Raw genomic sequence first — 18269 nt, 5'->3', positions numbered from 1 at the left:
GGACACTTGGTTGTTGTCACTAGATGAATGTCATACCATAGAGTGAGTAGAGGTCAGGGATGCTGTTAAGAATTCTGCAATGCACCAGTGAGAATGGAAGGGGCAGGAGAGGGCAATGACAGGTGTATATGATCAAATAACATGTACACATATGAAAATGCCATAATGAAGCCCATTATTATATACATAATTAATATATGCTGATTTTTAAAAATTTGAAAAGACAAAAAGCAAGAGAGAGGGGACAGGAAGCTACTAGGTAGTTAAGGTTAGTGTAGCAAGAAAGGGCACAGAAGGTCCTCATGCCTTCTCCCATACCTTACCCTATGCACTTCTCCAGCTGTGTGCCCTATAGAATCCTTTATGACGAATCATCAGACACGTTTAAAAAATAACAATAACCAAACAAATCGACCAGGGTGATAGTCTCCTCCGATTCCAAATCATGAGGGAGTCACATTGAAGTCACTCATCTTTTTCCATCTCAGAACACTTACACTGTGTTCTGTGTTCATAAAAGGGAGGAGATAATAGATTTGTGCTCATTTCTGATAAATGAAAATGGGTTACTCCTATATGGATCTCTGTCAGCCCACTAAATCGTCTTTTCCTTTTTAACATTTTTTTATTACCCTTATTTATTGTGCTTGCATGCACATATACATGTTATGCTGAGTGTGCAGAGGTCAGATGAGACTCGAGGTAGTCAGTCTCAAACCATGTGGGTTCTAGAAATCAAATTCAGATTGCTAGGCTTGGCTGCAAGCCCCTTCATCTGCTGAGCCATCTCACTGGCCCCCAAAATTTGTTTGCTAGTCTCTGCCACACCTACTTCTTCCTATGTCCAGTGGGCTTCTTTAGCCTCTCACTGATAACCCTTACTGAGTCCTCCCTCTCCAGCAAGGGTAGCCCAGATCTTTTCCAGCCTTTCCCTCAGGACACCTTTAGTGCAAGCTTTCACTAGAAGCCTCACAGAGAGACAGAGTCTCCGTCTTTTCAGAACGCTGCCTAGGTCTTTATTTGGAATTTTACAACCAGATACTAAGGGTCTCTGTTAGTGGAGCCTTTTATAGTTTTGTTTTCTTATTTTAATAGCCTCTTCGCCCGGACTCCATTGTTACATAGAGAATTTAATAATGGAACCCTGAGGTATATAAATTTCTTTTATTTTTTTCTATTAAAAACTCTCTCTCTCTCTCTCTCTCTCTCTCTCTCTCTCTCTCTCTCTCTCTCTGTGTGTGTGTGTGTGTGTGTGTGTGTGTGTGTGTGTGTGTGTGTAGGAGCACATGTAAGCCAGTTCATGTGTGTACATGTATGTTGAAGCCAGAGGACACCTCAGTGTCATTCCTCAGGTACTGTCTACTGTTGGGGTTTTTTTTAAAAAAAGACAATCATTTGCCTAGATTGTTTGGCCAGTAAGGCTCAAGAATCCACCTGCTTTCACCTTTCCAGCCTTGGGCTCATGCCCAGCTCTTTCACATGGGTTCTGAGGAAATGGTTTTGCAGGGCAAACACTTTACTGATTGAGCTATTTCTCCATCCCCTTTCCTCATCAAAACAGCAGCAGCAGCAACAACAACTTTGAGACAAACTCTCTCTTAAGTTTTCTGGACTGGCCTTTAACTGAGGCTGGCCTTAAACTGCCTTTGTAGCCCAAATGGTCCCTCAACTTGCAATCCTCCTGCCTCTGCCTCCACTTGCCAAGTAGCTAGGATTATAGGCATGCCTTGCCATGTTCAGCTTTCATGGTTATTGTTTTACTCACTTGGGGAGACTGCCGCGTTCCTTAAGCTGTCACTTACCTGCTTAAAATACCTTCATGATTCTCTACGGGTAACAGAGTAATGGCTAATTTCCTTCCAGGCATGACACTGTACAGACTGGCCTCATCTCTCCCGACTCCTTCAAATCTGACCATTTTCATTTCCTTAAGATATCCACAAAACTGCCTTTGTTATGGCACCTGCTTTTCCTATCTGCATACAGGATCTGTCTCAGACACCCCCTTAAATATTCATTTTCTCTTTCCTACAAGACCTTGTCCATTGGGTTTTTATAAAATGGTTGGATATATGAGGATAGTCTATGCTTATCCAATTTTTGCTTCAAGACACATAACAAGTCCTCAGTGCATCTAGGCAGGTCTCCTCCATTCCTTTAGTAGGTACTAATGGGAAGAAAGAGGCTTTGGGTTCATCCCGCACATGCTCATTGCACAGTACTGTGGCTCATGCTGATCTAACCTTAATGTTGAGAATGGAAAAGCAGAACTTTTGGTGGCTTTTAATTCTCAATAAAATGAGAGATTTCGGTGAAGCAAAGTATTTCACTAGTTTCCCTAAACTTCAAAAATTTGACAAGGAGAAGTTATTTTTTCCCCAGAGAGAGGAAAAGCTAACCTTATGAGAGGAAAAGCTAAAGGCAGAGGAAGAGGAGGAGGAGGAGCAGGAGGAGCAGGAGGAGGAGGAGGAGGAGGAAGATGAGGAAGAGATCAACAGCAACAACAGAGGAACAGAGGAACATTCAAACTATCGTATAAATGCTTCTTTGGGTCTATGCATACCTAAAGTGATGGAATTAGTTTGAAGGTGCTTTCTAGTGCTAAAATTCTGTCACTCCATGAGATAGTGTGATACACATATTAATTGTACTAAACTATGCTATTTGCACTATTTAGTCAACTATGGTTTATCATAGTTTGTAAAGATCTTGCATACCTTAAATCCAGGTATGTCTATTATAAGCACACCATAGGAAAAATACATCTTATACAGTTCATATTTTTTTTCTAACAAGTGGTTTCTGGAGCTCATAAAATACGCTGCTCATTCAAATGGACACTGAGTAGCAACAATGTATAGGAGAATCTCTGCATTTGAAAGAATTGGTTCTTTGAACAGCACGGGAGGCATATTATTAACAAATACACCAATGTGTCAGACCACAATGACCATGTACAATCATGTTACCATTATCCAAAGAATGAATATGGCCCTTAAATATAATAGAAATGTTCTGACCAACATCATTCATACAACATAACCCCCTCAATTCATTGCCGTGTATGATAGTCAATATTATTAATTTGACAAGATCTTGACTCACCTAGGACGCAAGCTCCTCACCCCCCCAGGCACTCCTGTGAGGGATTAACTGGTGTAGGTTAGCTCTGTGCCTGTCTGTGAAGGAATAGCTGAATGAAGTTACTTGACGTCGGAAGACCCACCTTACTTGTGAGTGCGGTATTCATTGAAAAGGCAAGTGGGCTGAGTAGCTGCACTCATCATTCTGCCGCCTGTGGTCGGACTGTGATCAGCAGCCTCAGATGCTTTTGCTTGGCTTCCTTGTTATATGCATTGTACCTTCAAACTGGGAGCCAAATAAACCCTTTCGCCCGCCCTCAAGTTGCTTTTGTCAGGGCATTTTATCATAGCAACTCAACAATGTAACTAAGACAACATGCATCCTCTATTCTTTTTCTAAACCATACTTACTACTGCCCATGAAACTGCGTTCTTCTCCAGAGCATAATTATTACTTCTCTTATCCCTTTGTGGACTTAAGAAGAGTTCATTGTCTTTGTCCCAAAAGGCATTCATAGTTGGATTTGTTATCATAATTATGCAAATCGATTCAACATTGCATAAACGAGTGAAATATGAGCTCCCAAAGGAAGTTTGCTTTATTTTCAAACCAAGTCCATTGCTTTGCAAAGTCTTATCCAAAATGAGTCACTTAGAAAATAGTTGCCAAAATAATTAATGGCAATAAACTATTAAAGTTTTATGGGGTGAGTGATGTGAAAGGATTATGCAAAGACCAGTGTCCTGTGGCTTCATGTCTCATTTTACTTTAAAAATATCTCAAACTGGTCGTTCGAAGCCAGTCATTGGCTATGATTCATGTATGGTAAACTTCAATGGACCCCAATCCCAATTGGGATTTCTTGGTCAAAGAAAGACCTTGACTATCCACCAGAAACTTAGCAGATCAACGAATAAAGATAGCGAATACATTTAGGACACGGAAATGGTACCTTATAGGATTTCACTTTGGCATTTCCAATAAAGCAACCAACTACTTGATACCGGATGTCACTGTCTTCTAAAATGCCCTGAGGAGGCCAAGTGGTTTGGCCACAGCTACTGTTAGAACAAAAATATAGTAAAGAATCGATTACTTCTTGTTTGTCACAAACAGTCCTTGGTGGACTTGTTTTGAGGTTTACTCAGAATTTCAGTCTGTTTTGAATAGAGCCTCTTTAAGGCTCCGGGTGGGCTCCTCGCTAGACATTTAGTCTCAGAAGGAGGCTGCCTAGCACATGCTGGGACCATTTCCTGCCCAGTTGTGCGTTAGGACACCACTCTTTGTCTCCACTTCCATCTGAATTCCTAAGCAAACTTTCAAAACAAAATGTTGTGTGGAGGGGTCTTCGGGACACTGCTTCCTTTTGGAGCACAGCCTGGGTGTGGGGGTCAGGAAGAACTCTGTAAAGACAAGAGAGTAGACACCAAAGCTGGAAGTGTTTAAAAAAAAAAAAAAGCATCCTTAAGGCTCCCTCCACCAGTTGCCTTGGAGAACAGCCACCATCCTGTAGGCGGTCACATGGAAGGTGCCAGCATTTTACCCAACTATAAATGAGGTCTGGCTGCTGCCTTGACAGAACCAAACAGTGCTTAAACAATTAGGGGGCTGTTTGCTCCTGTTTCTCAGGCATAACATTACTCTCTCATCTTTGTCCCCGAAATTACATACTTGTAGATCTGTACGGATTTAAAGAAGTCATTTTATAGATCTTTTTTCTCCTAGTAAACTGAGGTTGAAGAGGCAAGAATGATCTTACAGTGATCACACAGTCAGTATTGAGGGTAAACCGAGGCATGGACCAGGTCCCTGATGTCCCAGGCTTTCCTTTATTCTCTGACTTGGAACCATAAAAGCCAGAAGCAGCAGTGCTGGCGTGACTTTTGGAAATGCCACCAAGGCTGCGCCAGTCTGCTTGAGTCAGGGCTCTTCCCTTTCATCAAGATCTCCAGATGATTTATGACACATCATTAATAAATTAAAAAAAAACCATGTGTGTCTATGCGCGTGTTCATACACCAAGATATGTATGTGAAAGCTAGAGGGTTTCCTCTTTCCATCTTGTTGAGGTGAGATCGTTCATGTTGTTTCTGCCTTGCTGGGCATAGTTTATCTGGCTCCATGAGCTTTGGGAAAATTCTCCTCTCTCTACCTCCCACCTCAAAGAAGTTCTGGGATGACAAATGGACATCATCAAATTTATATTTTTTTAATGTGAATGGAATTAAATTTGGGTCATCAGGCTTGTATGGTGAGCTCTTTTACCAGCGGAGCCATCTCAGATTTTCCTGAAAATTTTGTTTATTGTTATTATGTGAATGTATGTGTGTATGCACATGTGCTTGCCACAGTATGCTTGTACAGGTCAGAGGACACTCTTGGGAGTCAGTTCTTCCCTTCTACTTATATTGGCCATTTTTCCCAACAAGCACTTTTACAAGCTGCGTCATCTCACTGGCCCTTTTGATTTTTCTTTTCCTTTTCTTTTCTTTCTCTCCCCTTTATTTTGAGACAGGGTGATATCGTCCAGGCTGACCTCCAAAGTAGGTATATAGCCAAAGATGGCTGTGAACCCCAAATCCTCCGGCCTCCATCTCCTAAGTGGTAAGATTGCAGGTATGAGCTACCACATGTAACTTAAATGAATATTTTTAAAGCAATAGTGAAATGATTTCATTTCACAATCATAAAAATTCTTATCAACTTGGTGTGGTATTCTTTGGCTCCAACTATTCAGAAGCAGAGGCAGGAGGATGAGTTGAGCCCATAAGTTTGAAAACAGCCTAGGTCACATAGTAAGTACCTGTCTTAAACTGAAACACACTCCCTTACTGTAAAATGAGTTAAATAGTTATTTGCATCCATGTTTCATGACATTGAACTTCTTCACATACACAGCTAACAAAATGTCAGCATTTTTTCTCTGGATACATGAGCCATATTCCACAAAAGTCTTCTGAGAATTTATTGCATTGAGTCTGTTTAATTACTATGTCTTCCAGCCTATGAGCAGAAAAAGACAGAATCAAAATTGTGTTGGCCACAATGGGTTCCCATCAAATACAATAGAGTAACACTGTTATGGAGAAGCCATGTTGTGCCATGTGGAACCTTTTAGCTGGAGAAATAATTAGTCTCAGTGCACTTACTTAGGTGGTGTATTTGATACAAACCATCCACCAACATCTTCTCATTGTGCCAAATAACCCAAGTTACGAATAGTTCAATACAGTTCAAGCATTAATTGTCTCATTTCGTTTACGTGAAACATCAGGAAGAGGCAAATCCATAGAGACAGGAAGTAGGTTAGTGGTTGCTAGGGTTGAAAGGAGGAGAGAATGAGAAAAGACTGCTAATGGGCACAGCTTTATTTGGGGTGGGTGAATAAAGACAGGAGCAATAGATACACAAGTCTCTATCAAAACCCGCTGTCTTGTACACTTAACATGGATGGATTGGACACTAATGGTAGCTGAAACAGAGCAGAAAAGAAAATCAACTGACTGGGCAAGAAAAACTCATTTTCTCTGCAGATGCATGGAAATCTGGAATTGTATAAGCAGCCACTGTTTTAACTTTTTGTTTTATTTAAAATAAAAAAAAATGGTTTCAAGTGCAAACGCCAAGGGGCTCTTATTTCTACAATTTTTATCTATTTTATCATCAGTGAAGTAACTAATGTCAGGGTTAAGAAGCGATGTGTGCATAAGAATCACGAGAATGGGCCAATGGGCAGAAATTTCCCAGCATTAACTCCTTTGAATTAGTGCATTCACAAGGGTACATTGAATAATTAACAACATCTGGAAAAACAAAGCCAGTTCATGACCCTATAGTATATTTACTGGAAACATAAAGGAAGTCAGTGTGTCTCCTTTCTGGCATGAAGGGAACTTACTTTTTCACAGAAACTACAAAACTAAAACCAGGGCTGCTGCCAGAGCCAATGGAGTATGCACAATTTAACATAAATTGGCAATTGCTATGTAGAACCAGTAATTGTCCAAGATACAGGGTACTTCCGTGAGAGCAGGCTTTTGGCTTGGATATTTGTTTCCACGCCCACTTAAAAACAAAGCCCACCTCCCAGTAAAGAGCAGAGCACCTCGGATACTACTGGGCAGAAGGTGTTAGTGTGCTGATTCTGTGCTCAAACTCAACATCAGAGTATCAGTGTCTGGAGTTCCAACACCGGAGATAATTTCATATCAGCAAAAACTGCGCTTTCCTTAATCCTGCAGTCTGTGAAACTGCAATTATCTTCGACAGCCAGAGTTGCTAAAGCAGCTACAAGCTGCCCCACAACCCTCATCTGACTTTTGGGTATGAATCTCATTTGAAAGGAAGACTGAGTTGTAAAAACCAGAGTTACAATGCCACTCAGTTCTGCTCTTTCCAGAAGAATCTTACCCTAGCTTTCCTCTAACTTTTTGGGATGCATTTTCCTCTATTTTGATCACAGTAAAATTTTAAAATTGTTTAAATATAAAGTTATTCTCGGTTTTCTTAAATGGATGTCCTTACCATCTTCCCCAAAATTTAATCAGAAAAATAAAAAAGTCACACCCTACCCCCACTTAGAGGAGGGACTGTAGTGGCAAGTACTGAGGACTTGCTTGTGACACCCAAGCTCCCCTGGCTGTTAACCTTTAGTGGGTAAGCCCACTTCTTTTCACATTAGAAATGTTTCCGGGGGATGGGGCGGGGAGGGAGACTTCTTAGTCCTCGTGGCGCTGTGGCTGGAGCTGTCACAAGAGAAAGATAATGAAACAGAGAGAAACCCCTTTCTCAGACACAGCTCTGAGAGCCGCCGCACAAGGCTCATTTCCAAGGCACTTTGAGTTTTCCTCCCCATGGTGTGTGTTTAGGAACATGTTGCTGATGGCAGCACGTTAGGGGGTGACAGACGAGATTCTCCCACCGCCTAACACCCACCTCCAGCCAGGTTAAAGATTTTCACTTCCATGAGCATAGAAGTCTTTCACTGTTGACAGTTTCCCCAAATTCCCCAAGTGGAAACCCACTTCTCACCAGCTCCATCTGCTCGGGGGTCCCACTTAGGCAGTTGGAACAGGGGACAAAGAGAGACTCCTGTTGTGTCTCATCCTGTCCCCTCCCATCCCTCCCCACTTCACTGCTTTCCAAAGATCTGGGTTCCAAGAAAGGAGCATTCTTGAAAGATCCTGGCTTTAGCGGGTACGGATACGTTTCCTTGAATTTCAGGAGAACTAGAGGATCGCGGGGCGACATAGGACTGGACTCGAGGTTGGGAGGTCGGGTGACAGTGAGATCGTCCCAGGAAATGGGCAAGAAGCCACTCTCTACCAACCCCTTGAAATAAAGCAGGAGCCCACAGGTCCGGATGCGCTGCCCGACCCTGCTTGCCTTCGTGGGCCCGGCTCTCCTAGCTCCCTGCGCTTAGCACGCCACGGTGCAGTGTAGGTGCTGGGATGGAGCAGAGGCGTACCTGGGCAGCGGACACCTGCACGGTGCCCCTCCCACTCCAACCTCCGTTCCCCTCCCCGCAATGGTCTGGAATGGGTCACCCAGGTGGCTCAGGTAGCGCCACCTGAGCTGGGGGTAGGGCGGGGCGCACCCTTGTGCGAGACCTGGGACGCGAGGCCGTGGCTGTGGTGGTGGCCGTGGCGGTGGCGTGGGGCCAGCGCGATCGCTTACCCATGGTTGGAGACTGGCGGGAGGGGTGCGGGCTCCAGGCGATTGGGCTCCCCGGGGACGCAGGATAGCCGGTGGCACAAGTTTGCAGGTCTGGCGGGCACGTGCGTGGGGCCGGGCTCCGGGCTGGCTGCGCTGGGCAGAGCTGGGCTGGCCGCTTGGCTCTTCGCTCCTGGCCGGGGTGGGAGTGCCGCGCAGCTCCGCCTGCACTGGGGGCCGGCCGTGCCGAGAGGGGCCCTGACGTCAGCGCCGGGGGCTTTGTGCGCCCGGAGCGAGGGCCAGGCTGGGGCAGTGGCGGTGACCGAGCTGTTGTAAGCTTGTAGCTTTCACTGAGACCCTGGAGTGAGGGGCATGGAAACTGGAGACGCAGGGGGGTGGGGGGTAGGTGCAGGAAGAGGAGAGAGGCGTTCTAGTATTTTGGGGGCGTGAATCTACATCCCAGATGAAAACTAGTATGGTCAATGAGGGGGGTGCTTGAGGTCTTAGCCACCACCCATTGTGCAGATAAAGAAACTGAGGAAGGGGGGTGTCACTGCTGCAAAGATTGGGCAGATCTGCCTCAACCTACATTCCAGAATTCTCTTTTACAGCTAACAAGTGTGACTTAAGCCATTGGGCTTCAATGCTAGTGTTCATTTAGAATCGCCTATTTTCTCAGGGCGTCTGTGGGTGGGTTCCAGGATAAGGCTCGCACACCTCTCCAGGTGATTCATCCTCTTGATATAAGCCCTCAGAGACCACCAACTGGAGTTAGCTTGGAGGAGCTCAGGTGCCCCCCTCCAGTCTTGGGTGGAATCAGACCTAGAGGTGTCTATAGTTAGTTAATCAGCTCTCTAGATCCTTGGAAGCCCACCCCGGTAAGCTCTTGGAGACCACAGATTTATGCCAGCCAGGCTCTTCAGGCCTTGCACTTGAGCCTTTAAGCGAATTAATGGTTTAACTGTGTCAGCCATTTAAATTCTTTCTGCTTCTTTAGAAGGAGAAGAATCTTCCTGTCAACAGAAGTATTAGAAAAGCCATAAGACCCTGGCAGTTCCTAAGGCTGATGTTCGCCGGGAATATTTTATGTTGTGTTCCTTTATGGTTCTGGAAATACAGCATGATACTTGAACAGAGGGTTACATAAACAGTAACACTAGATAGTGCATTTAAGGGACATTTAAGCCACAAGAGAGAGGCTTTGGGATTGAGAAAGGGAGGAGGAAGCAAACATTTCATCTATTGAAATTTATTGGATTAGGAAAGATTGTATCAAGGCAGAGCTCTAGAAAGCCTAATAATATTTTACATAAAAGGACAGGGATTTGTGCTAGGCGGATCACTGGTTCATTTTCACAATCCCACGGGAACAGTCTTTCCTCCCCAATCTTCATGCAGTTAATAAAGCAGCAGGGATCTCACAGGTTTCAGTTTTCCTATTACCAGAGAGTAATCCCTTTGAATGAGCCCTGAGTGCATCCTTATGCAGGAATCCAAGCACAGGTGCTTACCTCAGGCTGCCTGTGAAGAACACAGTGGTCTGGGCGAAGACAGAGGAATTCATACCAAGTCCTGGTTGGAGGAAGAGCCCTTTGGTTAGTTCTTACATCTCAGTCGACTCCTAGGAAGCAAAAAACACCAGACCAGGATTTGGGCATTCACAATCAGAATACTGTAGTATCTGTAGGGCTTCTAAAAGCTACTTGAGGACCGAGAGCTGGAAAGTTTTGTACACAGAGATGATAGTCAACACTTTGGTCTGCTACCATGACATATTGGATTTTTTTTTTTTTTAGACCACAGAAAAGAAAGAACAGCTGTCCAAATAGTGGAGGTAGTTACAATGGGATGCTATGATTAAAAAGGAAAGTCACCTTATCCTAGAAACATTCCTTCACTTTGCAAGTGTTGTGGATTGATTTCACGAAGCCACTGACGTCAAAAGTCTTAAGAAAAGCTGGGGAAGACAGTACAGAAGATGGACTAACCAGCGTGTTTGAATTCCCTTCCTTAAAATAAAACTAATGTTCTCATGTTAAATAACCACAGTCTTGACAAATTAAAGCAAGATACACTGCAGGTGGGTGAACAAATTGGGCAAGGCTTTCTGGAAAGCTGCTTGGCAGTGTGTATAAAGAAACTTAAAATTATCATTGCCCCTGACCTAGTAGTAAGTCCTCTCCTGAAACTCGTGCCTCAGTAAATAATGATACTTAGTCAAAATGAATGCAAAAGGATGTTTATCAGATGGTGAGATAAACTAGCAAATAAAACAACAAAACAGAAATGGGAAAGCAGCCATTGTTCAACTCTCAGGACGTGGCTGAAGAAAGTTTTTTGCTGAGTTAGCTCCCCGCTTCTCAACTAAAATAGGTTTTGTGACCCTGGCCCCCAGCAGTCTCTCCCCATCTCCCTCTCCTTCTCCCTCCCCTAGAAGCCCCAGAGACATAAATTTAGCCATCTCTGGGGAGTTTTGAGCATTACAAATAGGTAGAAGGGCGTGTCTCTGTCCTGTCCACCCTGCTACTGTTGGAGATGTCTCCAAGCTGTGGGACTACTGGTCTGGGGTACAGGGGATAAATGCAAGGCCTTCTTCAGGGGTTCATCCTGAGGTTCTCTTTTAGGTCTGGTATCCAGCTGGGCTGTGGCTTAGAGAATAGGGGAAAGGGTTACATCCTGTGGGCAGGTCTTAAAGAGTCTGAGGTTAGAACTGAGGACACAGACACACAGAATGAGCAACAACGGCCTGGGGGCTCTGTATTTCAAAGCTGACTAAAAATACATTCTGCCTTTAAAACATAGGTCATTTCACGCTGCTCCTATGAGTCATAGAAATTGGCAAACAATTTTTAATGTGGTTTGTATTGAGCGTCTCAATCCGGCAGTTTAGGCCATGTCTGTCTCCAGGGCTAGGAGCTTTCAAGTGATAGTCTATAGTTTTGCACCATGGCCAAGTTTCCCACATGTGTGAAGTTAGATCACAGTTCGCAGCAGTGCATCAGGAACTGATAACAAATGTCCAAGCCCATGACTAACTTGACAGAGACTATAGCTAATCTGACAGTGTCTCCTCACATATGCAGATACAATTTTAAAAGGAACCATTCATACAGCTCCAAGCATATTTAACTAACCCGTCCATTTGTGTTACTATGATAAACTATAATGACAAAAAAAGTAATTTAGGAGAGAAAAATGTATTTGGTTTACGATTTTGGGTTACAGGCCATCACTGCAGTGAAGTCCAGGCAGAACGGAAAGTACCTCATCCATAGTCAAGAGGAGAGAATGAACAAATGTAGGAGTTCTGGCTTGCTCGCTCTTAGCTAGCTTTCTCCTCTTTTGTCCTGTTGAGGATTCTCTGCCTAAGGAATGGTGCTACCCACAACAGGCTAGGTCTCCATACTTTATTTAACTATCAAGACAATCCTCCACGGCCATTCCCACAGGACAAGCTGATGTAGATAACTCCCCTTCCCCTTGGTATCCTAAGGTGTGTCAAGTTAACAGTTAAAATGAATGAGCACACAGGTTATTACTTGTAAGGACAGAAAGTTATCTCTTTCGACATCTTCCCGTCGTCTCGAAACAATGAACTTGGTATGTTGTTACAAAACAAAAACAAACCCAAAACACAGCTGTCACTTCAGAGGACATAAAACAGTTGATTCTGGAACAAGATATGAATGATCTTGGTCAGGGAACAGTTTCCGGATACCTCAAACCAGTTTTGTGAAGTTTTTAAAGTAAAAAAAGGGGGTTGGGGATTTAGATCAGTGGTAGAGCGCTTGCCTAAAAAAAAAAAAAAAAAAAAAAAAAAAAAAAAAGAATCCTTTAAAGTAAAAAAAAGTCTTAGGACATTTTTAAAATGAGACTTAATTTTTATTATGTTTTGTGTGAGTGTGTGTATGTGTGTGTATGTGTGTGAGTGTGTGTGTGTGTGTGTGTGTGTGTGTGTGTGTATTTGCATGTGTGGGCACATGCATATCATGGTAGAGGACAACTCATAGAAGTTACTGTCTCCTTCCACCATGTGAATCTTGGGGATCAAACTCTGGTAGGTGGTCTGGCTTGGCAGAAAGTGCCTTTCCCCAATGAACCACTTCACTGGCATCAAGACACTTTTTAAAATATGTATAAGGGGGCATTAGGTGGTCTGGTTACTATAGCAAAGAGGGGGAACTCTCTGCTACAGGCCCCAGATGTTATCTGATGGAATTCTGAGCTTTAAGGTTGATGGAAGCCAAGGGTATGTTTGTCCACTCCAAGAGGATCTCACCTAAAAGTCATGAGGATGTTAGATAAAGCACATGGATAGGCTATTAAGGGACCTAAGGAGATCCCAAGATAACTTAGCTCTTAACTCACCCGCAATATTCCTGCTGCTCCACGATCTTTTAAGCTCTAACCAATCAGCCTTTGTTGGAGGTTCAGAGTCAGGTTCTTCTTTGAGAGAACATCAGCTCACAATGTAGACTAACATTCCAGGAAAAAAATATTCCAAGCTGGAAGAAGCTTCTTTGACTGTTATAAAAGTCAGTTATCATTTACAGAATTACAGGATTATTTTAAAAATATCTCAGCATCCTGGGTTGGACTATTGCAAGCCCTCTCTGCCTGCCTGCCCAAATTCCATCTTCAGGTAAGGAACTCTGAAGAGTATATCCATCCCTCGCTGGCGAAGACAGAATTTTCTCTTGTCTCAGGCTGGAAACATTCTACAAGTATGTTTTCCTGGTTCTTTTTAGCTGTTGCTTTCTCATGGTAAAACTCATATAACATAGAATTGTACTTTTTTTGAGTCAGGGTCTCTCTACATAGTCCTGGCTATTCAGCAACTCACTATGTAGACCAGGATGGCCTCGAACTCACAGAGCTCTGCCTGCTTCTGTCTCCCACGTGCTGGGCTTAAAGGCATTTGCCACTATGCCTGGCCAGAATTAGACATTTCAGGGTAGAACTTTCTGATACTTAGCATATTTACACCGCGGTAGAAATGCCAACAGTAGCTCAGTGAACTTTCGCAGTCTGGGGCAAACTACACACCAATTAAGCTGTTGTTACCCCATTACTTCCTTCCCTTATGCCTTAACCACTACTAACCTACTTTCTGTTGTATGGAAAGTCTGTTGTCACCTTCTGGATGTGTCATATTGGTGAAATGGTACATATGGCCTCTGTGTTTGACTTCTTTTGCTTACTGTCACACTGTGGCATATGCCCACACACCATTCCACTCATAGGGCTTCATATTTCCCATTGTATAAATGTCACACATTTTCTTGACCCATTCATCTTTCAGACATCAACCTTTCAGCTACTGTAAACAATAGTCCTCTCAACATTGGTCTACAAAGAGCTGTTAAAGTCTCTGGTTTCAATTCTTTTGAGCCTATTGGAACTGCTGGATCATTTGCTCAGTTCACAAAGCCTTAGACAACAGCAGTGCCTTTGATGTTATCATCAGTAGAGAAAGGCTCTAACGTCTTCACCTCCTTGCCCGTACTTGCTCTTTTCTGTCCTTTTCCTCACAGCCATCATGGTGGTGGACGCAGGTATTTTTGTAGGAAGCTGTATTTTCAGTTCTCCTTGCTATGCCCAGGCCGACCCTCATCTCTTACTGCCTGTCCCAATTCTCCCTGCTCTAGCATTACAGCCCTAATGTTTCCTTCCAGTGTAGGACTGACCACTCTGTCTGGTTAGGTCTCCCTCTGCATCTGGCACTTACCTTGAGCATCACACCTGCTCCCTACAGTCCTGTCTGACCTGTAGGCTGGCACATTGGCATTTCACTGTCCTAACCCTGCCAGGGTTACAATTCTACTTTGGATTAAGTACCTATGTAATTAATATATGTTGTCCTCTGTCACACCATGATCTCTGGTACTGCATAAACCAGGCACAGTGGTATATACCTGTAACTCAAGCTTAGGGGTGGGGTGGGACAGGGAGGAGCAGAAATTCAAAGTCATTCTTGGGTATATAGTAAGGTGGAGGCCAGTCTGGGCTACAGGAGACCCTGGCTCAAAAAAAAAGTAAAGAAAATATTCTCTAAATTCAAGTCTGATTTCTTCCTTCCCTAGGACTCTGCTCCTCTGATAACCAGTGGGTTTTGTTTGTTTGTTTGTTTGCTTGCTTGCTTGTTTTTCTCTATTATGAATCACGCCTTTTTTCTTCCTTTTTTTTTTTCATCTTTATTAACTTGAGTATTTCTTTTTTACATTTTGATTGTTATTCCCCTTCCCTGTTTCTGGGCCAACATCCCCCTAGCCCCTCCCCCTCACCTTCTCTATGGGTGTTCCCCTCCCCATCCTCCCCCCATTACCGCCCTCCCCCCAACAATCACGATGAATCACGACTTTTAATCAGGTCATTTGAAGTTTGTTGCCCCTGTACCATTCTCTTAGGAAACCCTCTTGGAAAAGTCACCCACATTTGCACACACTTTCCCCACCTCCTCCATCTCCGGAGTCCCCTCCAGTAAGCCTAGTGCACATACCCTGCTGCTGAAATAGCCCATGTCAAGGACACAAATGCCTGCCAGGAGCACGAGAGGCTGTTTGCACTGTGTCCCTCCATTCTTCTGCAACAGCTGCTTATCTGAGCCTCCAAGAGCCAGGCGTCCCTGCTTTCCTCCTATCTCACTGGTCACAAGTTTGGCTTGTTCTTTGCTGATACTTAAACTTCGTCTCTCTCTTCTCTCCCCCACTTTCATCTTTCTGTGATGTGGATAGAACCTTGGTGTCCCATTCATACTAAGCATGAGCCTTACCCCTTTACCAACTAGTCAACTGTTAAAGTCATGGTGTGTGTGTGTGTGTGTGTGTGTGTGTGTGTGTGTGTGTGTGTGTGTGTGTGTGTGTTGTTGCACACATATGTGGAGGCTAGAGGATAACTTTTTTCTTTTTGTTTTTTGGAGATACAGTTTCACTATGTAACTGTGGCTATCTTGGAACTCACTGTGTAGACCAGACTGGCTTCGAACTCACAAAGATGTGCTTTTCGAGTGCTGGGATTAAAGGAATGTACCACCATGTGCAGCTTAGATGACAGTTTTTGAGAATTGGTTCCCTCTTACCATGTGAGTAAGCACCTTTGTCCAGCCGAGGATTTTCACTGATTACTATTTATTGTTGTTGGTAGTGTGTGTGTGTGTGTGTGTGTGTGTACTCTCATATGTGTGCATGTGCCCCAGCATACAAATTGAGATTGGAGGGCAGGTTTTTTTTTGCATTCCGGGGATCAAACTTGAGTTATCAGACTTGAACCATCTTCCCAGAGCTTCATTTTCTTTCTTTCCTGTCAGTTTCTCTCCGTAGACTGTATGCTTCCCATGACCACGAATCTTGTAAGTTTTGAACATACCCTCGAGTCTTTGTTCACTGAGTGTTAATCTTCATTTGAGTTGATGCAATTTTGAAAATGTTTAGTTTTGGTGCAAGGGATTGCACTCCAGGCCTCACGCGTGCTAGGCCCATGTCTTACCAATGAGCTATACATCTAGACTTAAAAGACAGGTTGTTAAAAATTCTTGTTCAGGTCAAAAATATCCTACAGTCTTGTCTACATAATCCTTTGTCATTTCGATCCTTCTATAGAGCATACTTGCGATTCCTTCTATTACTCCCAGTGATGTTTCTCTACTGTTCCTGGCTATCTTTCTTCCTTTGCCTTGACCTCAAGTCGTTGACCAGAATTCTTTGGGCATTGGTGTTTTTAGTCATCTGGGGAGTCCTTAGTGTGTGGCACACATCTCTCTGTATTGTCCACAGAGATAGAACAATTTCTGTTGTGGAAAAAGGCCATCCTCTGTTTAGCACACACAGAGCTCTAGGCTTGTGCAGCTGTTCAGCTGGGAAAGGCACCTGTTTGCAGGGTAATTTCCGAAATGCAAGTACGCAAGGTCCACTTTCAAACCTCGGAAAGAGGAACAGATACAACAAAGTTGAAGTTTATGGCATAACTCCATGTCTGGCCATAGTCTCCTGGCGAACACTGTGATTAAGGTCAAAGAGCTGGTCTAGCAAGGCCGTCTGATATAGTTTCTCCTTTCTGTAACTGCTCATTGCTCTGCTTCTCCACCTCCTGATGGCTGGGACGGGAAGTTGAATGGTATCTTTATTCCTTCTAGAAGCTTGATCCAGGAAAGCATTGATGTTGAGGGTGGGTGGCAAGCTGCCGTGATGATTTCACAAGCCCTCATTCTATGGGACCATCCCTTTCTCTTAAAATACCCTCAGGTCTACTAAATATTCATATATGCACTGTACACATTGCTCAAGAGTGCCGCATGGGATTCAGCAAATGTGCAGCACATTATTGAGAGCTTTGTAGAAGAGCATGTTTCATCTCATGATGGAGTCGTGATTTAGCCATGGAGGGAGCCCTCATGGATGACTGGTTGACTGGAGTCACGAGAGCTGCTCCATACTTTCTTTTCCCACATACCAGTATCAGCAGATCAGTGGCAGAGTGCTTTCTTAGCATATATAAGGCCATGGGTTCAATGCCCAGCCTCTTCTCCCCACTAAATTGGTAACACTGACTAAGCAAGCCCCTTGTAGTTTTCTTTCCTGAGATTCTTACCTAATGCCTTTGAACTTATTTTGTCAATTTTTTCCTTTTCAAAATTATTTATTGCAGGGGTGGGGAGGAGTAAGCAGTACATGCTTGCCTTTAACCCAGCACTCAGGAGGCAGAGACAGGTGGATCTCTGTCATTTCCAGGTTAGCCTAGTGTACAATAGAGTTCAAGGCCAGTTTGGGCTATGTAATGAGACACTGTCAAAAACAAATTTTATTCTTTCTCTCTCTCTCTTTTCTCTGTCTCTCTCTGTCTCTCTGTCTCTCTGTCTCTCTGTCTCTCTCTCTCTGGTGTGTGTGTGTGTGTGTGTGTGTGTGTGTGTGTGTGTGTGTGTGTGTGGAGAGAGAGAGAGAGAGAGAGAGAGAGAGAGAGAGAGAGAGAGAGAGCATGCATGAACCTGCCCATGTACATGTTACAGTGTGCTCATAGAGGTCAGTAGACAACTTGATGGAGTCAGTTCTCTCCTCAGACCTTTATGTAGATTCCGTGATGGAACTCATGTTGCCAGTCTTCTGCAGCAAGCACCTTCACCAGCTGAGCCATCTTGCGAGCCCTGTGTCCTCATTCTTGATTGGCAAAAGAGATACCATTAACACATACGTTCTTTTTTACCTAGCATTTGAAGATGCGGAGTCAAATGGAGCCATGCATGAAGGTTTATTACTTTTGCAGTTGTCGACATGGTATTTTCAGCTAATATGTTTCCTTTATTGAAAATGTTTGTTCTCTGTTGATGCTAGTATATATTGGAATGTCGTGGCATCTCTGGGTTTTCAGAGATTTTTTTTTTTTCAGGAACAAAGAATCAGATAGAAACACATGGAGAGTGGCAAGCAAGATGAGAGAACTTATCAAGAAAGAGTATACCATTCTAGGGCTGGAATCAGAGTTTTCTGGTTAAGAGTACTTGGTGCTCTTGCAGAGGACTTGAGTTTGCTTCCCAGCATTCA

At 43.7% G+C, this 18269-nt stretch overlaps 1 protein-coding gene across 1 annotated transcript in view; it reads right to left on the bottom strand.

Moving 5' to 3' along the window:
• The window catches only part of Gpm6b (glycoprotein M6B), a 145836-nt gene extending 136740 nt beyond the window's left edge, over positions 1–9096 (bottom strand). Inside the window, exon 1 of the mRNA XM_032889586.1 lies at positions 8761–9096. Coding sequence (XP_032745477.1) covers positions 8761–8764 — 4 coding nt within the window. The 5' untranslated portion in view covers positions 8765–9096. The remainder of the gene's footprint in view (positions 1–8760) is intronic.
• Between the last annotated feature and the right edge of the window lie 9173 nt (positions 9097–18269).

The sequence above is a fragment of the Rattus rattus genome, chromosome X, assembly GCF_011064425.1.
Source record: "Rattus rattus isolate New Zealand chromosome X, Rrattus_CSIRO_v1, whole genome shotgun sequence".
NCBI lineage: Eukaryota > Metazoa > Chordata > Mammalia > Rodentia > Muridae > Rattus > Rattus rattus.
This window is presented reverse-complemented; position numbering and strand designations above follow the sequence as displayed.